This window comes from Rhinolophus hipposideros (assembly GCF_964194185.1).
Source record: "Rhinolophus hipposideros genome assembly, chromosome: 19".
NCBI lineage: Eukaryota > Metazoa > Chordata > Mammalia > Chiroptera > Rhinolophidae > Rhinolophus > Rhinolophus hipposideros.
The window spans coordinates 1,390,562-1,415,699 of record NC_138065.1 but is presented as its reverse complement, the minus strand read 5'-3'; the positions used below and the strand labels follow the sequence as shown (position 1 = coordinate 1,415,699).

Genomic DNA, 25,138 nt, shown 5'->3' with positions numbered 1-25,138 from the left:
TTAAAATGAGAATGTGGAGGTGCCACCTTGTTGTGAGCATGAGGCCACCGGCAGAGCCCCTTAGAGGGACACTATAGAATAACTAATACTCTTCAGAGAGACCGAGGGACTGTCACGGGCTGAAGGGCACTAACTAAGGACACACAGCCAGAGGCAGGCGGGACCCTGGCAGAGGAAACAGCCGGCAGTGGGGAAACCAGTGCGGTGCCCTGCCGTCCCCTCTCCCTGGTTCTCACCCTCACACACCGGCTGTGCGAGGTCCACCCCCATCCTGCACACTGCCGTGTCCCCTTCAGTTATCTTGGCCGAGGGAGGGAGGCATGGCCACCGTCCCCGGGGGCCCACTGCCCCACAGCCCTGGGCAGGCCAGCAAGGATGTGCAGTGCCCTCTTCTCACTGCATGAAGCCAGCCCAGAAATCTTCCTTTTCAGCTGGAATTGGAGTCCTGAGCCCATGTTCCAGAGAGGGGCTGGGGCACTAGGGTAAGTATCCCAGAGACCCACGCAAGTGCGTGGGGTCCACCTGGGCCCAGGAGCAGCAGCTGCTACCCAGGCTCTGCTACCGCTGGCCCCGCAGTTAGAGACGTGGGCCGGCGTGCTCCTTGGGGACCCCGAGGTCTTGCAGGGGAGAGACGCTGGACCCCAAGCAGGAGCAGCAGCCTCGGGCGCCCACCTGCCCTGCTGAGCCCTCTCCTCTGTCACCCTGCACTTCCTCGTCTGTAAAACGAGGGTGTCAGCACCACCTCACAGGGCTGCTGCGAGAGTGAAATGACATGTCCGTGCAAACCAGGCTTGACAAACAGAACTCTCGGTGACAGATGAGAGGAGCAGCCCCAGCAGACCATGGCCACCTTGGCCTGTGCTGTCCAGCACCACACAGGTACCCCTGTGAGGGCTTCGCAGGTACCCCTGCCCCCAGGAGGAGTCAAGAACTTCAGGCTGGGGGAATGCCTCCAAAACCTCTTGCACTTTTGCAGCCCTGTGACTAACTTCCCCATGATTTTTGTAACCCCGTGTTTTTCCCTACAGAACAATAAAGGCCTTAACACAAAAGGTTTTTTAACAAAATGTCCTTGCTTTTAAGACAGCCAGGAAGGGGGTTTCTGGGGAGACGGTGAAAGGGGTGCTCAGAGAGGGGCGCCCAGGAAGAACACAGGAGGGGACTGGCTTGGGGTTGACAAGCTGGGGCTTGCCGAGCTGCATGCGCTGTGCCTTCGGGTCAGACACCCCCAACACATCGGTGCCAGCTGCGCCCAGGGCTGTGCCAGCCCCACTGCGGAAGCCAGGCTGCTGCCGCCAAGTGTTGGCCTCAGAGAGAAAGGCCCATCTTGTTCGGTCTGCAGCCCCAGCGCCTGGGGTAGCCGGGTCTGAGCAGAGCGACGTGCAGCGAGCGTGAACAGGACTTACTGAACGTACAGGAGCGAGCACAGGCCACACCCTCCTCGCGGGCCTCTGTGGGGACGGACACCAGTGCCCTGCATCCCAGCCTGTCTCCGCCCTCTGAGCACACACCCGAGATCACGTGCCAGGCACTGGATGGGCACTCACTCACTCTATTGTCACGACAGTCCCTAAAGCCGATTCTACCGTAGCTGAGCAGGGTAGGTGACTCCTCCGTGCACAGACCAGGAGGTGACAGACCGCCCTCAGCCCCAGCAGTGGACACAGGTCCGGTGCCCGGCTGCCAGGCTGCCTTGCTCGCAGCCCCCCCAGTGCCCGGCCACATCCCATTCCCGCCCGAGCCTGGCCCGGCTCCCGGCGCACGGTGGGTGTCCCGGTGGCTCACCATGCGGAGCTGGGCCTGCGCTTGCTGCAGCAGGCCGTCCTGCTCAGACGGGGCTGCACTCACGAAGATGCGCACGGCCGGGCTGAACTGCAGGACGCTGCCCTGCAGGCGGGCGACGAAGTGGCCGAAGCTGCGGATGCAGCAGACGCGTACGACCGCCTGTGGGGACACGCAAGCGGCCGCTGAGCGAGTGCCTCTGCCAGGGCCCCGCCGCCGCCTCCCGGCCTGCAGTGGGCATGGAGATGCCGAGGCCCAGAGCCGGGCACCGGGCTGGACGGGGTACCTGGCTCCTGCTGCCACCTCCCCACGTCTCAGTTCCTCGTGCAACATGGGGGCAGCACGGCATCAACACCTCCAGCTTACTTAGTCAGTAGAACCTTCCTCCCCATGCAACCCTACGCAGAACCCTCAGACGTCAACCAGACTACAGCCAAGCTGCTCTGGCTGGAAAGGAGGCCAGGGTGGCCTGCTCGCCTCCCCAGCTGCCCCCACATGGCCCATGTGCTGACAGAGTCAAGGCTGAAAGTCACTGGACCAAGTGGGCAGCATGTTCCCTTCCAGCTCTAACTTTGGCTGCTTCCCATTCAGCTCAGAGGAGGCTGGGCCCACAGCAGAAAAGATGGAAGATTTCAAAGCCCTAATAACCCACATGCTCTGGTTCCTACAAAAGGGGCCTAAAGAGCGAGGCTTGTTCTACAACAGCAGACCCACACAGGGCAGCCACCCTGCCAAGAAGGAAGGAAGCTCAGACGGCTCTGGGAGCGAAAGGACGCACAGCCTGCAGCCCGAGGGGAGGCCGCCTGAGCCTGAGCCGGCTCTGCTGCCGTCGGACTGACAGCAGCGCCTGGCCCGACACACCAGGGCCTCACCTCCTCTAAGGTGCTGAGCAGCGGCCGTTCCGAGCCAAAGTGAAAGCGCCGGTGGGCAGCCCGCAGGGGAGGCAGATTCCGAAGGGCCGTGTCCTCTGGGAGCAGTAGGCTAGAGGGGGCGTCAGGCAGTTCACAGCCCTCAAGGAAATCCTGGACCTCGGGACACAGGGCCAGGCCTGGGGAGAAAGAGGACCCTTGAGACCATGCCCTGGGGGAGGCCCCAGGCTGAAGAGACAGAATGGGGAGGGATGGAGGGAGGAAAAGAAAGGGAGACACACGGGGCCGCCAGGCGGAGCTCGGGAAGCGTGGAGCAGGACGGCCGGGGGAGCAGGGCAGGTGGGGAGGCCAGGACTGGGAAGGCCCCCGACCGCAGGGCAATCACATTGGATGGTAGTGAGGAGGGGCCCCAGACAGAGGAATGAACAGCCCTGGGTGGGACATGGAGGTTTCCAGCTCTGGACGTCAAGGACGATTCCCCCCGAGCAGGGCACCAGCGCGGCACCAGCGCCTGGGGCTGGCTTTCAGGCCGCTGCTCAGCCACTGCACTGCCTCCCCTGGGAGCACCCCCGCAGGCCAGGCCACCTGCCCACGTGGGGCGTTGTTGGGGTGAGAAACCCGAGAGGCCAAGGCCACAATGACCGCTGTGTGTGGCAGGCTGGGTGGTGAATGCCATTAACCTCCTTACCCCGAGGGCCAGGTCACCAGGAAGGGGGACAGGCTCCGTGGGGCCAATGAGGGCAGGGAGGAGAGCAGTGCCACGGCCGCACGCACTCACCAGACTCCTGGAGCTCGCCAGCCGCTGGTAACAGGTTCAGCAACACAGACAGGCGGTTCCACAGACTCTGAGAGCTCTGGGTGGGGGAGGGGACAGCACAGGGTGACGGTGAGCCAGAGCACTACACTTGGGGGCCTAGGGCCCTGGTCACCAGCCTAGAGGGACAGATAGAAAGTGAACAACAGAGGTCCGGGGGCAGTGGGGAACCTGGGGACAGGGGGCCGGTCCAGTGAGGGAGGAGGGCAGCCTTCAGCATCAGCACAAGGCCTCCCAGAAAGAGGAGGCGTGGCCACAGCAGGGACTGTCCTGACCTTGGTGGTGGCCTCTCCCCGCGGAGCCCCGTTTCCTCTCCGCCCTCCATGCCCACGGCTCCGTCTTAGCACGCTCCCCAATGACTAAGTGCGTGAGTAACTAGACTGTCACCACCACGAGCACACACCCAAGGGCGTGCCTGGCCCTGAACACTGTCACCTAGGGAAGGGGACGACCGCGGGAGAAGGGGCCTCCACACAGGGCAGGTGTGCTCCTGGGGGAGAAACACTGAAACAAGCCTCTCGGCGCCAGAAGCTCCCCCTGAAAGCCCGGACCTGGGGAGAAGGCTGCCATCGCCCAGCCAGAGGCTCAGGCTGTGGACGAGGCACCTCCACGTGGACCGGAAGCCCCAGCGCTCCCCAGACCAGTTGCTGCCATCAGTGCTCAGCGTCCCGTCCTTCCTCGGGACTGAACACACACGCTCAGCAGGACTCCTAAGGGCAGGTGCAACGCCTGGCGCGGGGGGTACAGAGCAGGCCAAGCAGCTCCCTTCCCACCCACACAATTTGCATCGCAGACCAGACTCCTACAGGGCAGAGGTCAAGCCTGCTCTTCCTGGAGAGAGGGGAGCCCAGCGCAGAGCGGTGTGGCGGGAACTGCCGTCCTGGCCAGACCATCCCTGCTGCCGCGCCCCCGCTGGCACCTGCCCAAGGGCAGGGGCCGGAGCGACCCACCTGCGCACACACGATGATGAGGTCGGGGTTGGTCCGCAGCCAGTCCAGGAAGACTTTGACGGCAGGGAGCAGGCCTTCGGCCACAAGTACCTGCAGCTTCTCCCGGACGCTGTGCTCATTCCGACAGGAGCGCCCGCTGGACCCACTGCCCTCGGACTCAGAGCTGTCCTCCGAGGCTGGGGTGGGGACAGGGCACCAGGCTAAGCAACCAAGGGCACGTGGTGACAGCTCGGCTGTGCACAGGCGAGCGTGCCCGCCCTGCCCCGACTGCTGAGCTCTCGGGGGGAAGATGGGATCCCCTCCGACCCTGGCCCCGTTTCTCCAGGCCCACTAGCGTCTAACTGGTGACTTAAGCAAAGAGCCTGGCGCCGTTTTCAAACACGATTCTCTCAGACGTGTGCTGACGTGTGAGGCTGCCCTCCAGCTGTGTTTCCCGGGGCGGGAAGGCAGGGCAGGCCGGAGGGGCCACAGGGGCAGGAGGCGGCAACAGGTACAGGAGCCACTTCCAGCTCCCGGCTCCTCTGTCCCACGGCTCAGAACACAGCAGGCCGCCCCACCTCCGAGCACCAGCCTCATGTCTTCTATTCATTCACTACTTCCTAAGTGCCCCACTCCCTGCGCCAGGCGCTGAGGCCAAAACAGGCTGTCCTGCCCTCAAGAGGCTCACAGGCTAGCTGGGGAGACAGACAAGCCACACGTTCACGTGACTGGGAAAGGGCTGGAAGCCGGGATGTGCTGAGGCTGTGGGAGCCCAGAGGAAGGGACAGTCACCTTGCCCCGGAAGTCCCAGGCAAAGTGACTTGTCAGCTAAAATCTACAGGGCAAGTAAGAATCAGCAAGCGGCAGGCTCGGGGCGAGAGAAGTGTGACCAGGGCTGTGCCAGGCACAGCGGTGAGCGACAAGGCCACACAGAGGCTCCGCCAAAGCTGGCTGCCGGCGACGGGTGCCCCCTCCTCAGGGAGGAATCTTACTCCGACCCACCTGCCCTGGCTGCTGCTGGCTTTTCTAGCTCAGGAGCTATGGGACCTGGGAGGGCCCCGGGGAGCACGTCGTGTGGGGAGGCAGCCCCACACCCACTGGGCGGGGTGCAGGGGAGGACCGAAACCAGGAAACCAGGAGAGCAGGACGGCTGGGAGCTGGGGAGGACGGCGGGGTCGGAGGCCCAGTACCTGGGTCTGCAGGCTTGTCCACATCCCCATTGACACAGGGCGAGCGCGGCTCGGAGGGCTGCAGCCCCAGGGAGCTGAAGCTGGGCGCCAGCCGGAAGCAGCGCTTGGGCTGGAACATCTGTGTGGACATGGCTCGCAGGCTGCTGGCGATGCTCGCCTCGCTGGGGCCCACGGGGCCGTTCATGGCCTCAGGAGCCTCGGGCCCAGCCCGCGGGGGTTCCAGGGCTGGGGACCGTGTCCCCTCCTCGTCCCCCATGTCTTCCAGGTCCGATCGGGACTCCTGGCTGTTCATTTCCGAGTCTGTCTCGGCATCGAAGGCCGTGCCCCCGCCTTCGAGGCTCTTGTCCGAGCCGCTGTCGGAACCCTCGCTGGCCCGGGCCGAATCGCGGCTCGAGTCAGAGTCAAAGCCCTCACTCAGGTCACTGTCGTCACCGGCTTTGGGCAGATGGCGGCGGCGACGGAGGCAGGACAGGCGGGAGAACTTCCGGCTCCTTCTGAGCTCGCCCGCTTGAGGAGCTGCGGGAGGGGGCTCGGCCCCTGGGCCATCTTCCTTCTCCAAGGGTTCTTTGCCCTCTGGCTCGTCTGTGTTTGAAAGAGGCTGATCAGAAAGCTGGAAAGTGCCCCGACCCTGCGTGCGAGCCCACCCTGCCCGGCCCGCCCACCCCCCCACCCCCGATTCCCCACCCCCGCCCCACACACACCTGGGCCATCACTCTGCAAAGCAGGGACCGGGTTCTCGCCATCCTCCAGCTCCGCCTGCAGCCGCATGTTGACATGGTTGACCAGGTGGGAGAAGAGGGCCAGCGTGAAAGCGATGGCCGCGCTGTACTGCTTGGACCCTAGAGCCAGGGGAGAAGGTGTCAGGGCCTGGCCTGAGGACGACGCACCCTCAGCGTTAAGGCCACACCTGTCCTGGCTCTGCCGCCCACGCGCCAGCTCGTGGTGCTTCCTCAGCACGCTCCCGCCCGCCTCATCTGCCCTGGCTTTGACACGGGCCCGTCCCCAAACCCCAGCACCTCCACATCCAACTGGCTCCACACACACCCGCCAGCGGGGTCTGCAGAGCGGACCCTTGTATCCACCCAGGCAGGCCTGGCCGGGCATTTGTGGGAGGGGGAGGAGGGGACGCAGTGGGCCGCTGCCTTTGTTCATTCACCGGCAGCTCCATCGTGGCGAAGGTCCTGGGCCCTGGCCCTGCCTGCCCACAGCCAGTAGGGCCGCAGCAGCGAGGCTCCCAGAAGCCAGGGGTGGCAGAGAGGCACCGGGGAGAGGTACCTGCTCTCTTGAGGCTATGCACGCCCATAAGGCAGATGAGCACCATCTGAAAGATGAGAAGGTCCGGGAGGAACGCATATCCACTCTCGTGCTCCTCATCTTCCTCACTGGCCAGGCTGAGGTTAGGTGACGAGGGCAGGTAGAAGAGACAGAGGTTGAAGTCCTCCAGGACCGACTGGCAAAGTGATGTCAGCTCTGAGTCCACAGAGCTAGGGAGGGGTGGGAGTAACAGGGGGTCAGTGATGGAGGCGGGGGTGGGCGAGAGGACAGGGATATGGGATTCAGAACAAGAGTATGGGGTCCTACGGGGAGACCAGAGCGCAGCAGGGGGACGCGGGGCTGATCCCCAAAGCACACAGGACAGCAGGGGGAGGGCAGGCGCGGAGAGGCGCGGCGGTGCTCCTCCCGCTCAGCCGCTCCTTCCACGTCCAGTGAGAGCCCACTCTGTGCCAGAGGAGAGCTGCCCGGAGAACGGGCACAGCACCCTTGGGCGAGACGGGGAGGGATGTCAAGACAAGCTAAGTGGTTGGAAGAGGTGCGCCCGAGAAACAGGAGCTGGCAGCCCGTCTCTGCTTGGCCCCTGGCCCCCAGATGGTGGCTGACCCCAGACCCCACTCACCTGCTCTGGGGCTGCAGCAGGCTTTGCAGATACATAAAGCTCACCAGCAACCGCTTAATGTCTTTGCATCTGCAATGAGGAGCCCAGAGGACAGTGAGTGGCCCGAGTCCCTGGATGCCACGGCACCAACTGCACAAGAGGGGCTGCTCCCTCCCACAGCCTCACCGCTTCCTGCTGGGGGACAGCTTCCGGGTCTCGCACTTCTTCAGCTGGTGGTACATTTTGGCAGCTTTGTCATACAGCCGCTTGAGGTTCCCACTGGCCCCCTCAAAGGACACTTCCGACTGGATGCTGCAGGACACAGAGGCGGGCTGCTGAGTCTTGGCAGGGCAGACGGGGGGAGGGGAAATGTCGGGGGCCCTGCCAGGGCTCTGGGAACAAGGCTGCCATAGGTAGGGCTGCCCCAGCCGCCCCTCCCACACACACTCGGGTGGAAGCCCTCTCCCGAGAAAACACACAGCGACCTCCAGATTCATCAGTGAAGATGACGCCTGCATCTCCTGCGCATCTAGAAATGAGAAAAGCAATCCTACTCTGTTACAACTTAAGTTAGTCACCAGCCCTGAAATACTCTTCTTCTTCTTCAGTCACTAGCACTTAGTAGGCAGCGTTTAACAAGCACCTACTCTGTGCGAGGACATGGACATACGCTATTTCAGCTGCGCCTCGCAACAGTCATTCAAACGCAAATATGTCCTGAGCGCCCACTGTGTCAGGCCCTGTACCCACTACCGTCCACATACACAGATGAGGAAACGGGGCCCGGGACAGCGAGCACATTGTCCGGGTCACACAGCTAACACAGGGGAGAGCTAGGCTGCCCCCCAAGTCTGGCTCCTCCGTAACAGTGCGCTGTACTTTTAAACCTTTTCTTTTCAACAACCTTTTAGTTATGAAAAGCAAGGTATAGAAAAGAAGAAATAGGGCGGCCCGGTGGCTCAGGCAGTTAAAGCTCCGTGCTCCTAACTCCGAAGGCTGCCGGTTCGATTCCCACATGGGCCAGTGGGCTCTCAACCACAAGGTTGCTGGTCTTGACTCCCGCAAGGGATGGTGGGCTGCGCCCCCTGCAACAGCAACTGGACCTGGAGCTGAGCTGCGCCCTCCACAACTAAGATTGAAAGGACAACTTGAAGCTGAATGGCACCCTCCGCAACTAAAATTGAAAGGACAACAACTTGACTTGGAGAAAAGTCCTGGAAGTACACACTTGTTCCCCAATAAAGTCCTGTTCCCCTTCCCCAATAAAATCTTTAAAAAAGAAAAAAAGAAAAAAAAGAAGAAGAAATACGTCTCTGGTGAATTAAAGGTAGCCACAAATTCTTGGGTATTCCTTCCACTGAGAGTGGGCTGTCTCCTGGGACCTTTAAGTCTTGGGGAGGGGGGTTGGGGGGGACCACACAACTGCTTTGACCAGCAGGATATTATACAAGTGATTCTGCCAGTTTCCAGGCCCAGGTCTTAGGAGACTGGCAGATTCTACTCCCAAGGCTCCCAGGTCACTATGTACTGGGTGTGTGTGTGTGTGTGTGTGTGTGTGTGTGTGTGTCTTCGTCACCATGTCAGAAGGCCGTCTGCCCTGAGGAAGAGGCCACAGGGGGAGACTGAGACCAGTGACAGGGTCCAGCTGAGACCTCCAGGGCTGCTGAGTCCCAGTGACTAACCCCAGGCGGTGCCACCAGGAGAGCGGCCCCACGGAGCCCTGCCAGACGCCTGAGCCCCAGACCACGAGACAGGCGAGTTAGGTCGCAGGGTAGGACTTATGCGTAGCGGGTACCCCCCGAACGGGGATATGCTGGACTCTTAGGAAATGACTCACCCTAAATCATGGTATGAATGTGATGGGGGGGTCCAGGACAAGCCACATGAGTGGTGGGAAAGCCCGGTAACTGGACTGAGAGGTAAATACAGCGACAAGAGGGGCCACTCTGTACTGATCAGAAAAGATGGGGCACACTGGGAGCGAACACCCCACTCATAGGGACCAGGTTTCCTTAACCAGGTGAGCCCAGGATCGTGGGATCCTGGGCAGAACCCAGCGTTTTTTGTTCCACTCTGACCACCTAAGCAAACAAGACCACCTCGTCCCTTTGCTCAGAGAAGTCCAACTCACGATACAACCTCTTCTGAGAATGACGTCGTCCTCACATAGGCATGAGCCCTGATCAGGGGCCGACAGTGTGTCTCCCAGCTCCCCTGGCCATTCTTGGTCACCATCAGGCAATCAATAGCACCCCAGTTCACCTGTCAGTCTCATGTGCATGTGGTGATGGGAATTCAGTGCCCTAAGCCTCTTCAACTTCGGGTGCCCTGAAAAATATGCTTCTTCTCCCCAGAGCTGAGTGTCAGATTGGGGAAGCTATGACCCGCCTGCTGTTACGCTGGCCCCCCACATTGTCATCCCCTCGAGACACTAAAGCTCTACAATCCGAGGTTCTGGTCAGAGGCTACTCTGGTAACATTTTCTCAACTCTCAAACTGATTTTCTCCTTCAACACAGCCATCCTGTATTTTGCATGAGATAGCGGACAGCCATGTCAGCTAACCACGTGCCTACAAATGCAGATGGCTGTGTAAACAGCAGCAGGGCTATGTGGGAAGGGACCCCTCAATCTTAGCCTTCCCCTCCCTACTTCAGCCAAGAGCTGGCAAAGGGAGGGAGGGAAGAGAGAAAGGAGTAGGGACACGAGCGCAGGGCTGGGGCGAGCCAAGCACCCCAGTACTCACCAGCGCAGGTAGCAGTACATGGCTTCCACGCTGTAGTACTTGCTGCCGGCGAGTGTGCCCAGCTGGTTGAAGGGCATTCCTGGAGAGAAAGAGAAGCCCCCCGGCTGGAGCCACAGACGCACCGGAAGCTGCCAGGCCTGACCACAGCGCGGCATCAGAGAACCCGTGGGGAGCGGAGCTGGGGCTGCGGCCACAGACTCCCCTCCGATCAGTCTGTTCCCGCCCGGCCGCCAAGGACTGCAGCTCTGATGGGCGCCATTCCTTCAGCGGCAGCTGTGGCTCCCTCACGGGGGACAGCTGCTCGGGGCTGTCCTGCCCCCAGCTGGGTCCCTCACTCTGAGCGCTCCTTCCTACATGCCGCTCCCATCTGTCCCTGTGACGGAACCCAGTCCCTTCTCTCCCTCAGCTTCCTGTGGGCAGAGGACACCGTCTCCCCCTTCCACACAGACCTCAGCGACAGGGACGCCACCTGTCCCCCCTCCCTTCTGCCTCCCTCCTTCTCCGGCCAGGACTTTCCCCTTTCTCTTCCCCTTCCACCACCTTCCAAGGGTGCATCACAAGGCAGTGACCAGGGGAGAGTCAGGGCGGCCCGCCCGCCACCTCAGGGGAGTCGTCCTCCTGGAAACTGCTGCTGGGCTGCGAGGCCCCAGAGGGGCTGCACTCACCAATCTGGGGGGCCACCGACAGGGCTTGGTAGTAAAACCTCTCAGCCAGCAGCTCGGTGTCCACGCCAGCCAGTTCATTCTGATACCGGGCTGCAGGGGACAGAGGAGGAAGACGCATGGCCCGCGTTTCCGGAGAACCTCCCCTCACCGGGGCGCCCCCTCTGAGGAGCTGTAACAGGAGCCTGGGCAGGAGACACCTGAGCCAGGAAGCGGGCTGCTTGGGCCTCTGGCACAGCCTTTAACCTGCATGGCTGCTGTTCAACTCTCTCCCTCGTGCTAAGTCCAAGATGTGGACTATTTAGCGTTTGTGAAGTAAACAGGCTCTTCTTGGTGATCTCCTCCTGGCGAAGGGAGCTGCAGCAGCACATGCCATTGCTAAGGGCACTCGGGCAGGCGGCTGAGGGAAGCACTGTCTGCGCACACTGCCTGAGGGCCCGGCAGGAGCTAGGGACGGAGGGGACGGAGGCAAGCGCACGGCCTGAGGACCACGCTTGTCTGCCGGGGCCATGGAGAGCGGGAGAGGGTGCTTTTCCACTGAGAAACATTTGTCAGGCAAGAAGTCCTCCCTGAGGCCTGCTTTCACTTCCTCTAGGAGTCCATGGAGAGAACAGAAAAGCCCAAAGGAGGAGAAATTGGTATCTTCCCAAACCACTACTAAGACGCAGTTATCACCCTGACTTTCCCAAAGCTCAGACGTTTTCCTTCTTCCTGTACTCACTGATTCTCCCCAGCTCACGGAAGGGCAATGAAAAGGGGGAACTCTGCTTCAGCAGATGAAATGGAAAGTTATCAGAGGCCAAACCACGCCTCCTGCTCTCCAGTCCCGTAAAGGGTGGTACCTACAATGCAAGCAGCTGGAGCCTGTCCTGCAGCCCCAAACAGAGAAAACAAAAGGTTGACTCTTACACAAATCCCCCAGGTACACCAGACATCGGTGGCATGCCATCTGTGCCCAGTCCATCTCCTTCCCTGAGGCAGACACTGGCTTCTTGCATCCTGAGAGAGAAGGGGACAGATCTGTGAGCCCACGCCTGGTCCCCTACCTGTGGGGAGACACCTTTCCCGGGTGGAGAAAGGAACAAGCCAGGCTGGTCTCGGAACAGCGTCTTATGAGACAGAGCAGACTCCTTCACAGGACAGGAAGGAACTGGATGGGAAGGGCTAGGGTCCTCAACCCAGGACCGCTCCCTGGGGGAAAGTCACATGGACATCATCATAGGGAGGCTTCTAGAAAGGAAGAGGATCTGAGGCCAAAGTGTCAGGACAGTCGCGGGTGCAGGTGTGGAAGCTCCCACATAAGGAGGAAGGTCAGGGTGAGGACGGGATGTGAAGGAGGCCCTGCTCCAGGGACGAGGACCGCAGAGGACGCCGTGGTCGCTGCCTGGAGCTTGCCCGGGACGGAGACAAGGCGTGCTGGTCATGCCCGCGGATGGGGTGCCTGGGTTCACACCTCCGTATAAGTTCAGTCAGAGGAGTATTGGGGGGCAGCTCCCGTGTGCTGGGCCCTGGCCTCGTGTCTTCCAGTGTCACCCTGGCTGGGCCTTGCAGCGACCCTGCGAGGTGGCCATTCACTGTCCCTCTCACCCACTCCCACTGTACAGCTGAGGAAATCGGTCCCACAGTGGGGAAGGTCCAAGGGCAGCCTGGCTCTGGAAACAATCCTCAATTCTACGCCACCTCGCAACCGCTTTCCTGGGTATGCAGCCCCCATGTGAGTGTTTGCTACAGAGACCCCTCTTAGTTAGCTGAATGGAGAAAACATCAGAAGGACAAAAACTGGAGATCCGGGGAAATCAACCTTTGAAGTAAGTAAGGGCCCTTAATCCTTTTTTAGGAGCTGGATCCTTGGGCCATCTGGTATAAAGCCTACGAACGCTGTCTCTGATGAATGCTGTTTTGTTTGAAATGCACAAAATGCAGTGTTGTGCTTCTGTCCAGAGACTGCTTCCAGGCCGTGCAAGGACACAACCCTGCCTCTGAGCTGCACCCATGTACGGGTGAGGGTGGGATGTGGGACTGAGGGGGGAGTGGAGCTGAGGGGGCGGGTCGCGGGGCTGAGGAGGGAGTGGGGCTGAGGGGGGAGTGGGGCTGAGGGGGCGTGGCGTGGCTGGGGGCAGGGTATGCAGAGCAGGAGTTGGAGGAGGGGAGGAACTCTAAAGGGTGGCTGAGCACCCCTAAAGCACCTCCATCTCTGATGCAGTGTCTATGCCCTGGTGAGGGCTGGGCCTAGAGCTGGCGTGTGGGGCGCAGGGCCTGGAGAGCAAGGGTTGGGAGAAGGGGAGGGCATCTAAAGGGTGGCACAGCTTAAGAAAAACCCCCAACCAGAAGCGGAGGCCGAGTGCGGCTGCCAGCACAACAGCTGGGTGGCTGGAGAGACTACCCTATGTTGGAAGAGTGTCCACAATGTCCCCAACATTTCTAAAAATGTCAATACTTTCATCAAACCCTGGGAAACAACCTCTGAAGTTAAAGGAACAGTGCCAACCAAATCCAACTGGGAGAAGAAACAAATGCTCTAGTGCCAGACCTAGTCTAGTTCATTCCATCCGTCCGCAATCCAGACCAACGCAGGCCCGTCTCCCCTTAAGACCTTCACCCGAATGTATACGCTTGTTTGCATAAACCCAAACTGCACGACATCTGTGGGTCTTGCTAGAATCCTGCCCGCCTGGCAGGTCCCAAGCTGCAGGGCCGAGCTGCGGGCCGAGAGGGCCGAAGTGGAGGCCCAGGTGCTGGCTGTTCCAGCCCCTCTGCGAGACGTCACTGACCTATGAGGGGGTCGGTCACATGGGTCCAGTCGATGCAGCACTGCAGCTCCAGCTGGTAGTGGGACTGGATATAGAGGAGGAGATGCTGGTAGAAGCCGATACCTGCGACCAGGTGTGTCCTGTAGGCACATTCCAAGGTGCTCCGGCTGTGGATATGCTGGGACAGGAGGGGAAGGCGTGGCTGACGACAAGCTCGGGGACCGTTCCCCCTCCCTGACCCTTTGCATCTCACGAGGAAATGAACTTCTCTTCTTGGCTCTGGAACTCGCCCCACGTCTCCTCCTCCCTCTCAGGAATCACGTCACACCCTTAGGTCTCCCCATCTGGGTTCAGCATCCCTCCTTCCGCCACCCTCATTCCGCCGGATGCCGCCAGCTCTTCCTGGGCCCCCATGTCCAGCCACGCACGCGCTGGCCCTTCCTTCCTTAGTTGCCCCTCGCTGAGCCCTGGCCTCACCCACCTTCTTGTTGGTCTTGATGAGCTGGATGACCTCGTAGTACACCTTCCTCCACAGCAGCTCCTCGGCCTTCCTCCCATAGTCCACCGGGTGCAGGAACATCAGCTTGACGCACAGCTCACGCAGCCTGCAGGGGCGCAGCAGGCTCGAGGGGCTGCCCAGGCCTCGCAGGGCACCTGCCAACACCCCCCCCACACACTCCCCGGCCTCCTCAGAGACAGGCAGGGTCAGTCAGTGTGACCGGGATGCAGCAGTCCCGGCAGGCACGAGGTGCCCCAAAAGATAGACGGGAGCAGTTAGAATGATAATTAATGACCTGCACTTTCTCCCCTGCAGCCCACCCTCCTTTTCTCTGCCTTTGTGTGCCCTCCTCCTTTCCTTTCATTATCAGTAGGGCCGCTGCCCCAGCTCAAATGGCACCAGTCTACCAATGTGTAAGCTGCAGACGGAGGGAGGGAGCCTGCCTCCTCCTAGGAGGGCCAGACGTCCTAGCCCCTCACTGTACACGGGGGCGGGAGGTGAGAGAACGCGTGTTCATAGGTGACAGGCTTCCTTTTGGGGGAACAGAGGGAGAGGAGCTGTGAGGGCCTGTGGTTTCGTGTCCAGCTTACTTGTTCCGCAGGCTAATGCTCTCTGCTTTGAACACGTCCTGATAAGCGGTTTTGTTGCAAAGAATGAGATCAAGTCGATGCACTGCGTCCACCACGGCCCTGCGGGGAGACCCAGGCCACTGAACCGCGAGCACGGCCCCCCTAGGACGCTCATGCTGAGCCCAGAGGGACGGCGCACGGATCAGGGTGGGGACAGGAAGGCAGCAGGCTGAGCTCTGCACCAAACAAGAGGGACCGTCTCCATCCTCGTGCAGCAGCCGCCCCAGGGGGACAGCTGGCCATGAGGGAGACATTTCCGATGGTCACAACTGGGACGCGGGTGGTACAGGGGGAGGAGTGGCTGGTGGCATTTAGTGGGGGTGCTAGACACCCCCAGTACTCGGGACAGACCACCACAATAACTACCCCACCCAAAACATTGACAGTGCCAAGGACGAGGAACCTGCGACACGGGAAGTGGACTCTCCCAGGGGAAAAAGCACAGGCAGAAAATCTAGGGTTTGAGCCCTGGCTGTGCCTCCCTAACTCTGTAACTTGCGGTAAATCACTCTTTAAGCCTTAGTTACCACACCCACAGCAATGGAGATAATAATATATGCAGCAGAGGCTGTCGTGAGGATGAAATAAAATAACCTATATCCAACGTCGGTCTATGGCGGGCAGTCAACAAGTGAAGGAATGAATGAATGATCACGGAAGGCTTCTTATCTCTGACATAAAGGAGTGGCATTCCTAGCACGGAGTTCTCCTTTGGAATAGTGGGTACGGGAAAGCAGGGTGCGGGTTCCTGAGCTGCTTCATCATAAGGGCTCCTGGATTCTGCTGAACAAACTATTTGCTTAGTACAGAGTGTAGGCTCTGGCTCTAATTCTCACCAGCTATGTGGTCCTGGGCAAAATAGCTATCTAACTTCCTTATGCCTCAGTTCTTCCATCTATAAAATGGGAATAACATTATCACCTATTTTGTGGGGATTAAAGTGGCTAATGCAGAAAGCACTCATGATAGTGGCCCATACACAGCAAATGCCCAGTAAGTCTGACCTTCACCCTTCTTGTTATAAGGCTGAGGAGGAGACACCAGACGCTAAGCGAAAAGGCCAAGGAAATTCGATGGATGGCTAAGATGTTCCAGAGGTAGGTGTCATCTCTGGAAGGGTAAAACCCAGAGGGTGACAGACAGCAGCTGTGACAACAGGTGAATCAGGCACAGCTCTGGACACAAAAGCAACCAGTACCCAGGGAGTGATGATTCCCAGAACAGTCCGGATTGTTCCAGAAGACTGAAACGTGCTGCTGGACTGGGGAAAGTGGGACACAGCAGGCGGGCGCCCTGTGGGGGCTCAGGGCGTACAGTACTAAAAGCTGCCCTATACAGGGCAGAGTGACAGTGAGTGGGATGGTAATCAGGCCTTCTCACAAGCAGTGCTGAGAGCTCAGCATTTCTCCAACCACGCTGGGCTGCCCAGAGGTGGGAGCCAAGCCCTGTAGCCAGCCTGACCCTGGATGCCACAGGCACAGGCAGTCGTCAGGGATTTACTCTATGCCAGCTTAGTCCCCAGGGCAGGGCTTTTCACTTCAGTGCCCTAGACAGATGTGGGCGGGTGTGTGTGTGTGTTTATGGACAGGCTCCAGAGTGCTCCCTCCATTCTAAAGGTTAATAATCACTACTCTGGAAGTTCTAACTGCAAATTCTTAAACCTGTGAGGACGCAGCACTGTATGCTCCATTCCCCAACAGACCATAAGCTCCTCCACTCGACTGTAATCTCCTGTAGAACAAAACACACAAAAACTGTCTTGTGTCTCATTCACTACTGTACTCCCAGGCCTGGAACAGTGTCAAAAAAGAAAAATGTTTTTCCCTCGTGGAGGAAATAGTGCACATGGTTTTTGGTAAATAAAATAAATTAAAATATAACCTCCTTTACTAAAAAAAAAGTTTTTAAGAACTAGTTTGTTGGCCTAATTAATTGGTGCTTGTGTCCCTTTCAGCATCCCTTCTCCAGCTGACTGTCTTCTGAGGGGCTGAAAACATTTCAGACTTTCATTTCTGTAAGCCGTTAGATTGTGGGAAAGTCCCAAATTTACTGAAGCTCAGAGTGACAGTTCCAGTCTCACAACACACTTATGTGGGGCAGAGAAACAAGACCTCCCTGCCCCAGTTCCTTCTCCACCCACCCTTGCTATAATAAATTATAAAAACAGAGACCCGCTGCCTCCGATTCCCACGCTGCTCAAAGCCCACAACCACACAACTGCAGGCAGACTTCCATGGGCACACATGTCAGCCACACATTGGCTTAAGCCAATCAGTCCTGTGCAGGTAGTGGCTTGAGACAAATACGAGATTTGAGAACGATCAGGATGACCAGAGAGCCTTTACCAAGGCTGGAGACAAGTAAGGCATCTTGCAGACACTGCCCACGCTCTGCCTGACAGGCAGCTCTGACACACGTGCCACCTGGGGGCAGCCCACAGTGGGAGCCCAGGGGCTGCGGGACTGGATCACTTTTCTATTTTGGGAGCAGCCCACACTCCCCTGTGTCTGAAGCCCAGCAGGCAGGATGCCCACTCAGCGGAGGAAACGACAACATGCTCTTGACTCTCTCACTGCCAAGCCAGGGCCCAGGGCTCCGAAGGTCGATCTCTCGTGCAAACACTTCTGTTCAACAGAGCCTGAGCCAAAGGAAAACCGCAAGCCTTACTCCCTACCAGAAAGGAGAAAACCCAACTGGAGTCTCCGTGCTTCATTCTACTTCCATCCAGTTCTAGAGCCCATGTGCCCGCTGCCCAAGATCCTTGACCCAGGGCGGGGAGAGCTCGTCCCGGCCGGGTCCCCACAGAGGACTGCAGGGCTACAATGCCGAGGAGCGCGAGGTGCACTGCGGAAATCAGAAACCACGACTGGAGGGAGCCTGGCAAAGGACCGGAGTCACGAGGCTGGGGGGCAGGCGGGAGTCAGGAGTCCCCAGGTGCCCCGCAATGCGCTCCCGTGAACGCAGGACACTGGACTCCAAGTCCTTCACGGCCCTTTCGGTCCAACCGTCCTCCAGCCTCTTTCCTTCCATTCGGAATCCCTAAAACGTGAGCCATCAGGGACTTCAGGGCGTATCAAACCCCAGCGCCTCCGTGTAAGGACGAGCACGCTCAGGCCCAAGGTCACGCCGAGACGCGGCCGGCCGGACCTACCCCGGCTCCGGGTCGCAGTCCTCGGGGTGCTCGTCCCTTCCGGGTTTTCCTCCACCCCCGCCTCCACCCTCCCCTCCCCAGCCCTGCAGCCCTCCAGGCCCCCCCTTTGTTGACCCCCAAACCGCCGCCAGCTGGCCGCCGCGGGGACCCCTCCCTCCACGTGCTTCCTGCCCCCCCCCACCCCGTCTTTCGCTCCGTCCCGGGTGACGGGGCCCCCCACCCGCTCCCTCCAAAGCTGCACCCTCCGCCCGGGCCCGCGCCCCAGCCCGGCCCCCGGGCCCCGCCCGCGGGAGGCCCCGCCCCTCGCTGTCCCCCCACGTCCCTCCGCGGCTGCACTCACGCCCCGGCCCCGCTCACCGGTAAAGCCGCTTGGTGTGGAGCACCTTTGCTTCGGGCTCGCTGCTCTCCCCTGGGGGGGGGCCTTGGCTCATGGTGCCCGGCTCCGGGGGCGGCTTCCGGTCACAGGCCCCCGCCACCCACCGCTACCTCCACCACTGCCGCCTCCGGCCGTAGCCGCCGCCGCCACCGCCGCCGGCCCTGCTCGGCCGCCATCGCTGAGGCGGCTGCCCGCGACTCCTCCTCCGCCGGCCAAATCTCGCGATAGCAGCGGCACAGCGGCGGGCCAGTGGCCGGCTGCTACCAAATCTCGCGAAACTCGTTTTCCCTCCCGGGAAGTTGCCAGAACTAACTCAGGGCAGCCTGGCCTCTTTCCGGCTTCTGCGAGCCCTTGCGAAAAACTTTATTGACAAAGCTGCCGGAGAACGGACAGCGGACCCAGCCAGAAGGGTGAAGCTCAGCGCAACGGGGCAAAGGGGCTCCCGCGAGGAGCTGGCAGCCGATTTTGCTTTGTCCTACGGTGGTCATTTATAATCCATCCTTCTGCCCCTTCACCTCCCCTCACTCCATTTGAGCCGAGTCTCTTTCAGATTACCGTCAGAATTTTTTAGAAAAAACAATTTCACAAAACTCAAATGCCTGAAATATATGGTGATGGAAGGAGAACTGACTCTGGGTAGTGAACACACAATGGGATTTATAGATGGTATAATACAGAATTGTACACCTGAAATCTATGTAATTTCACTAACAATTGTCACCCCAATAAATTAAAAAAAAAACAACCCTCAAATGCCTTTAGTGGCAAGGACCCACAGGAATGAGAAGCCACTCTCTCACTCAGGTTTCTGCCCCCTGGTCGACCCATTGAAAAGATCACCTTGGATTCCTATTGCTCTCTTGACCTTAAACCTAAGGTAAAAAGCAAGGTATTTGGGGCGGGGGGGGGGGGCTGTGTACGCGTTGAAACGGGAACATAAATACCCCGTGTCACTGTGCTGCTGGTTCCAGCCACCATCCTTCTTTCTGTTCCTGAAACTGCCAGCCTTTCTCACTCATTGGCCTTTCACTTGCTGTTCCACTGCCTGCAACACTCACACTCCTCATTTATCTGTGACCCCAAGACCACGAGCTCCTCAAGAGCAGAGCCCTTGCCTGCTATCTTGTTGTCCCTGGAGTCTGTGCCTAGAACAGTGCCTGGCTAATAATAGGTGCTCAGTAAATGTGAATAAATAAGTGTAGAAATTCCATCTTTTTTCTGGGTATTCCAACCTACTCCAAGCACCCTGTGATGCACAAACCCCATGGTCCCCCTCTGTTTTCCTGAGCCAGGAGCCCTACACATGCCCTTTGCCTAGAACACATGCTTACTCCTGTGCCCAGCTGCACCCCCACTTTCAGAAAGGATGACAGGCAACCAACCTCTAAGGCTTTTTCTGTCGGCAGATTCAGCAGGGCGGGGCCTGCCCCTTTAAGCTGGGCCCCACCTGCTCCGGTCAGACTGGTTTGGAGACACAGGTAAAGGGAGGGAGACCAGAGGGATACTTGCAGAGCCAGCAGGGAGCCGGGCAGCTCCTTCCCAGGCACTGTGGGGACTGGGGACCCTGCGTCTCTCTCCAGATGGAAAGTAAGAGGGTGTCATGGGCCCAAATGGCAAGGGGTAGGGAGCCATTGTGGAGGTGGAGGGAGGGGGTGCGCCCCATTAAGAAGCAGAGAGACGGAGAACAGATGGGACGGCAGGGAAGGGAGAGACCGGAGAGGAGGCATGGGGAACAGCCATGATAGGACCTAGAAGTCAGAATGGACAGACCCAGGCCCTCTGCAGATGAATGAGGTGGGCTAGTGAGGAGTTTGGCAACTGCCCATGTCCCCGGACTGGAGACGAAAGAACAGGGTGCACTGCTATGCCAGTTCCTCAGGACAGATTTGTTGGCAAATCACTGGGATCAGTTACCAGGAGGGTTCCAAGCAGGGATCTGCAGGGAAGGCGACGTTTGAAGGTGAAGGGGCAGCTTCTCTGTCTGCAAGGAGGTCCTTAGTGGGACGGCAGCTCTTGGCAAAATTCTAGGCACCTCCTCTCCCTCCCATTCCTGCATGAAGGTGGCCGTGACTCCAGGGGTTTTGGTGGAGGGGAGCAAAAGGCGTGGGTGGGGACTGGCTGAGGCCACAACTGCCAAGACCTATGCCCCCTGACTCACCCGCTCCTGCTGGCTGGCGTTTGATGTCGGAAGGGTGACTCCATTTCAGCTGCTCACGTCTCTTCTTCCTCACTCTGTTTCAACACCTTCCTGCATGCCATGTTCTCCCCAAGGTCCCAGAAGGGGCTCAAGCCCATGGTGCCAATTGCCCTGGAGAGTTCCGATTCTGTCAACCCATCCTAAGGGCCAGAGGACAGAGCTTCTGACAGAGCTTTCCTGTTAACCTCCAGGGTGACACAACCTCACGGTAGACCCCAGAACTGAGGTCCCAGGATGACAGAGCCCGAGACCCTGGCCCTGCTGGAAGTGAAGGGGCCAGAGGCCCAGGAGAAGAGCTCACCCCAAGCCTTGGTCCCCAATGGCCGGCAGCCAGAAGGGGAAAGTGGGGCCGAGCCCCCCGGTGCTGAGCCCTCCAGCGTGGGATCTTCAGCTGGGTCTCCCACAGCTGGAGAGGGGACAGAGGATGGTCTGAACAGCACAGTAAGCGAGGCTGCCACCTTGCCCTGGGGTACTGGCCCCCAGGCCACTGCCCCGTTCCCGGACCCCCCCGGCTGGCGGGACATGGGGCCTGAGCTCCTGGAGTCAGAGCCGCCCGGCAAACCAGAGGAGCTGCGTGACAATGACGTGGACCTGCTGCCCGAGAAGGCGCCACGGGCCTTTGTGCCCATTGACCTGCAGTGCATCGAGCGGCGGCCCCAGGAGGACCTCGCTGTGCGCTGTGAGGCCGGCGAGGCAGAGCGCCGCCGGACCTTCCTGCCCACCCGAGCCACCCCTCCTGAGCCCTCAGAGCGCAAGTGGGCCGAGGCTGTGGTGAGGCCGCCCGGCCGCTCCTGTGGGGGCTGCGGGGGCCACGAGGGGCTGAGGGCTGTGGCCTCCGTGGCAGCTGCCCTGGTCCTCTTCCCCTGCCTGCTGTACGGGGCGTACGCCTTCCTGCCCTTTGATGCCCCTCGGCTGCCCACCATGAGTTCCCGCCTCGTCTACACACTGCGCTGCGGGGTCTTTGCCACCTTCCCCATCGTGCTGGGTGAGCGTGGGCCCTGTGAGAAGGAAGGGGCATCTGGGAGCTGGACTCGAGGGCAGGGCCTGCCTGGCTGGGGAAGAAGTTTCCCTTTACTGAGGCTGGACCCTCGGGGCCTCGCCTCGCTCGCTCTGCCACCCTGTGTGCCTGCCCCTCCCAGGCCCCCAGGCCCCACTGTGGAGACCCATGCCCATGAGCTCTCCACCATGCGCCCTGCCCCCGCTTCCTGCCTCGTGCTCTCTGACCCTGCGTCTCCGTCCCTGCCAGGCCTCCTGGTGTACGGGCTGAGTCTGCTGTGCTTTTCCGCCCTGCGGCCCTTTGGGGAGCCCCGGCGGGAGGTAGAGATCCACCGGCAGTACGTGGCCCAGTCCGTCCAGCTCTTCATCCTCTACTTCTTCAACCTGGCCGTGCTCTCCACCTACCTGCCCCAAGACACCCTCAAACTGCTCCCTCTGCTCACTGGCCTCTTCGCCATCTCCCGGTGAGCTGGGGCTGGGGTGGGGCACAGGGGAGGTGATGGCGCTAGAGGGACCCAGGTGCGTGAATGTGCAGAGCCGGGGTCTGGGGTCCGGGAGCTGTCTGGATCCTGCACTGGCCCAAATGTGCGCCCTGGAAAGGTGAGTCCACTTTCTCCCTTGCACCTTACCTCACCTGGTAGCAGGTGATCAGCTCAAACGTCTTCCCACAGGAAGCCGATTTCGGAGACTCGTATACCATCTAGAACTGGAAGGGCTTCCAGGTGTCATTGCAGCCACCCACCGGTGACACTCTGGTCAGGTAGCCGTTGGCCTCTAGTTGAACACCCCCTGTGACCAAGGGCTCAGTTCTTTATCTGGCAGTCTGTTTTGTTTTTCAAAGGTTCTCGTTATTAGGAAGTTCTTTGTGTTGTGCTAAACACTGTTGCCCTGACCCTGATCTCTGGAATTGCCTAGGACACATTCGGATATTTGACAACAGCTCTGTTCTCCCACTCCAGCACCCTGCTCCCGTGTTTACTTTGCTAAGTGGCCCTGACCCCTTCACTATTCTTCCCTATGGGCAGGAAATTCTCCTGCTGGTCAAATGGGGTGAGGGTGGGGGGCTGGTGAAGGGTATTGGCCTTCGGCTCATACAAAACAAGGCCACGTTAGCTCTCACGGCGGCCTCATTACTCTCATTTAAAATTTAGTCCCATGAAATCCTTAAGGGTGTTTCCATGGGAACTACTGTTAACCCAGAAGGCACCTTTGAATTTCTGAAGCAAAATAAACACAGGTCTTTCCATTTTTGCCCCTAATACATTTCCTTTTGTCACTATCAATATACAATTCCCAGTATCTTTAACTGCTAAAAAAGTCTTCCTATCGAGCTAACATTTGTCTTCCTGTTACTTCTGATTGTAGTCTAGTTGTCCTCTGTCCTCTCAGCCTCCTAACCATCACACAGCCCTGTATTTTCTCCCAGGAGATGTTTCCCGAGATAAATGTTCCTGCACCTTTTGCAACGCCACCTCCCTCTCTGGAGTGCTGGTGTCAGGTAGACGTTGGCTTAGGCGGTAAGACTCTTCAGGGAGCTAAAGACTCAGCGACTGTCTGGTGCAGCTGACCCATTTCCTAGAGAGGAAACGACAGACCCGGGGAATCACAGGGCAGGACTAGAATCCAGGTCTCTTCCCTCCCTCATCCAAGGTGCTTTCTTCTCTACCACGGGCAAGTTCCTTAAGCATTTTGTGTCTCCACTTCATCATCTCTGAACTGGAGTTGTGAGGATTAAATGAGTTAATTCTTGTAGAGTGCGTACAACACTTTGGCGCTTGGTAAGGGTTTGCTGGGAACTTTTATTGTTATTACAACTCGCTGCCTCCTGGGGCAGTAGAGATGCAGCAGGTACTCTTTCTTTCCTCTGTTTAACAGGCAAAAACGGAGGGACACCTCAATTGTGTAACAGTGGTCCTTCACCTATTAGAGGAAGCTGCTGCCCCCCTCCTCCGGGAAGGGGTGTGTATTTTGAGTGGATCTTCCAAGAGGAGACATTTTGCTGTGGGTGACCTGTCCCTGGGGGCTTCAAGCCCTATCGAAGCTGGCTTCCTTACTCTCTTCTTTCCCTCTGCCTGTCTGAAATGGCAGGAGAGGATGTGAGGATTCGGGGGGGCTCAAATCACGCTTTTCCTATTTCCCAGATGGGTGACCTTGGACCAGTCTTACTTAACCCCTTTGGGATCTTAGTTTCTTAATCTGCAAAATGGGAAATAAATACAGTGGAATGTGCTGCAGCTGTAGAAGAATGAGAGAGCTGTTTGTAGATCGATAAAAATAACCTCCAAGATATGTTAAATGGGGAAAAAGTCAATGTGCAGAAGAGTCTAAAGCATATGCTACCAAACTTCAAAAAAGGGGGCAAAGGAAAACATCTTTTTTGCTCCCATATGCATAAAAAAAAAAAATCACTCGCCGTACAAGATACCATAACATTGGATCTGGGGGGGGGGAGTGGAGAGGTGAGGGAAGAGAGCAGGGTGGCTGGGGGTCAGCAGAGGGAAGACGACCCTTTACTACACGCGGTAGCATCGTATTTTGAGCCAGGCGATTGTACCTTGCCTACTCAACATTTTTAGTTAAAATTTGCAAGATAAACAAACAAAAAGACGGAGGGGAACGATAAACGCACTTCAGAGCGATGCGGGGACGTGTCAATGCAACGGTGCCCCAGAGTAACTAGCGAGTGGCTTTAGAAGTAGCGGTCGCGCCCCCCAGCCCCTCGCCCCCGCCTCCCGCCCGCTAGCTGCCCTCTTCTCGCCCGCAGGCTGATATACTGGCTGACCTTCGCCGTGGGCCGCTCCTTCCGAGGCTTTGGCTACGGCCTGACGTTCCTGCCCCTGGTGTCCATGCTGGTGTGGAACCTCTACTACATGTTTGTGGTGGAGCCGGAACGCATGTTCACCGCCACCGAGAGCCGCCTGGACTACCCCGACCACGCCCGCTCCGACTACAGGCCCCGCCCCTGGGGCTGAGCCGCCCCGCCCCCGCCTGCAACCTCCGCGGGAACAACCCGCTGCTGCCCCGGCAGGGTCCCATCCAGTGAGCCTGGACTGTCCCCCGGGCTCCAAGTCGGCGCCGGCCCTCGCCTTTGGAGCCCGGGATAATCCTGAGGGAGGGACGCGAGGAAGGGGTGGACAGCCATGTCCCGTAAGGATGCTGAGGTCACGGGGCTCCGACCGCGGCCACTAGGGCCCACCAGTGCCTGGCTCTGCTCCTCTCCAGCCTCCTGCGAGGCAGACGCACAGCCCAAACCCTGACCATTTCCGTGCGGGTGGTCCAAGCAGAGGGCCTCAAGGAGACTGGCAGTACTGCGCATGCCCAGAGAGAAAGACCGGGCCGATCAAACAGGACTTGCTGGCTGGGTAGAAACCTGCTGGGGGGCCTGGGTTCAGGACCCTCTACGCCGGACCCTCCAGGCCCTGTAGCCTCAGACAAGACCACTACAGCTGCCCCAGCTCAGAGCTGCTGCCTCCTCCCTGCCAACCCCGTAAAGCCCCCTCTCCACACTGCCCGGGAGGGGAGAGGAACCGCCCCCCACGGGTGTCTGAATGTGTGTGTGTGTCCGTGTGTGTGTCCATGTGCACGCATGTGGTGGCTGACAGGAGCTGGAAGGCACAGTGGCCAGCGTTCACCCCATGTGAATATGTGTGTGTAACAATAAATGAGGACCACAGTC

The 25,138-nt window shown here is 59.2% G+C and overlaps 2 protein-coding genes across 8 annotated transcripts in view; one reads left to right on the top strand and one right to left on the bottom strand.

The window, feature by feature from the left end:
• The window catches only part of SMG5 (SMG5 nonsense mediated mRNA decay factor), a 24,520-nt gene extending 3,984 nt beyond the window's left edge, over window positions 1-20,536 (bottom strand). Inside the window, exons 1-17 of one of the 6 annotated variants that reach the window (XM_081026219.1) lie at window positions 18,251-18,386; window positions 17,417-17,781; window positions 14,704-14,802; window positions 14,096-14,219; window positions 13,636-13,792; window positions 11,774-11,863; window positions 10,868-10,957; window positions 10,203-10,281; window positions 7,644-7,769; window positions 7,479-7,547; window positions 6,860-7,068; window positions 6,286-6,423; window positions 5,585-6,166; window positions 4,416-4,591; window positions 3,430-3,505; window positions 2,655-2,830; window positions 1,786-1,944 (exon numbers count right to left, since the gene is read on the bottom strand). In XM_081026219.1, coding sequence (XP_080882345.1) covers window positions 1,786-1,944; window positions 2,655-2,830; window positions 3,430-3,505; window positions 4,416-4,591; window positions 5,585-6,166; window positions 6,286-6,423; window positions 6,860-7,068; window positions 7,479-7,547; window positions 7,644-7,769; window positions 10,203-10,281; window positions 10,868-10,957; window positions 11,774-11,863; window positions 13,636-13,792; window positions 14,096-14,194 — 2,226 coding nt within the window. In that variant the 5' untranslated portion in view covers window positions 14,195-14,219; window positions 14,704-14,802; window positions 17,417-17,781; window positions 18,251-18,386. Of the gene's footprint in view, window positions 1-1,785; window positions 1,945-2,654; window positions 2,831-3,429; window positions 3,506-4,415; window positions 4,592-5,584; window positions 6,167-6,285; window positions 6,424-6,859; window positions 7,069-7,478; window positions 7,548-7,643; window positions 7,770-10,202; window positions 10,282-10,867; window positions 10,958-11,773; window positions 11,864-13,635; window positions 13,793-14,095; window positions 14,220-14,703; window positions 14,803-17,087; window positions 17,188-17,416; window positions 17,782-17,893; window positions 17,929-18,250; window positions 18,484-20,427 lie in introns of those variants that run through there. The other 5 variants (XM_081026218.1, XM_081026220.1, XM_081026217.1 and 2 more) reach the window with 5 other exon arrangements.
• Window positions 19,728-25,138, top strand: TMEM79 (transmembrane protein 79). 2 transcript variants are annotated; one of them, XM_081026224.1, is made up of 6 exons: window positions 19,728-19,856; window positions 20,658-21,451; window positions 21,713-21,926; window positions 22,134-22,222; window positions 23,338-23,421; window positions 24,227-25,138. In XM_081026224.1, exons 2-6 carry the CDS (start codon window positions 20,701-20,703, stop codon window positions 24,229-24,231), a joined length of 1,143 nt encoding a protein of 380 aa, XP_080882350.1. In that variant the 5' UTR covers window positions 19,728-19,856; window positions 20,658-20,700; the 3' UTR covers window positions 24,232-25,138. The 2 variants fall into 2 exon arrangements, with proteins under 2 accessions (XP_080882350.1, XP_080882349.1); XM_081026223.1 differs by lacking the exons at window positions 22,134-22,222; window positions 23,338-23,421 and having other exon boundaries at window positions 19,744-19,856.

What these genes read in the sequence shown, in the direction of transcription:
- TMEM79 (XM_081026223.1), top strand. Translation starts at nt 20,701, where the DNA reads ATGACAGAGCCCGAGACCCTGGCCCTGCTGGAAGTGAAGGGGCCAGAG. An exon ending in CACCTTCCCCATCGTGCTGG is followed by an intron (nt 21,452 to 21,712) that starts GTGAGCGTGGGC and finishes CGTCCCTGCCAG; the next exon opens with GCCTCCTGGTGTACGGGCTG. An exon ending in GGCCTCTTCGCCATCTCCCG is followed by an intron (nt 21,927 to 24,226) that starts GTGAGCTGGGGC and finishes TCTCGCCCGCAG; the next exon opens with GCTGATATACTGGCTGACCT.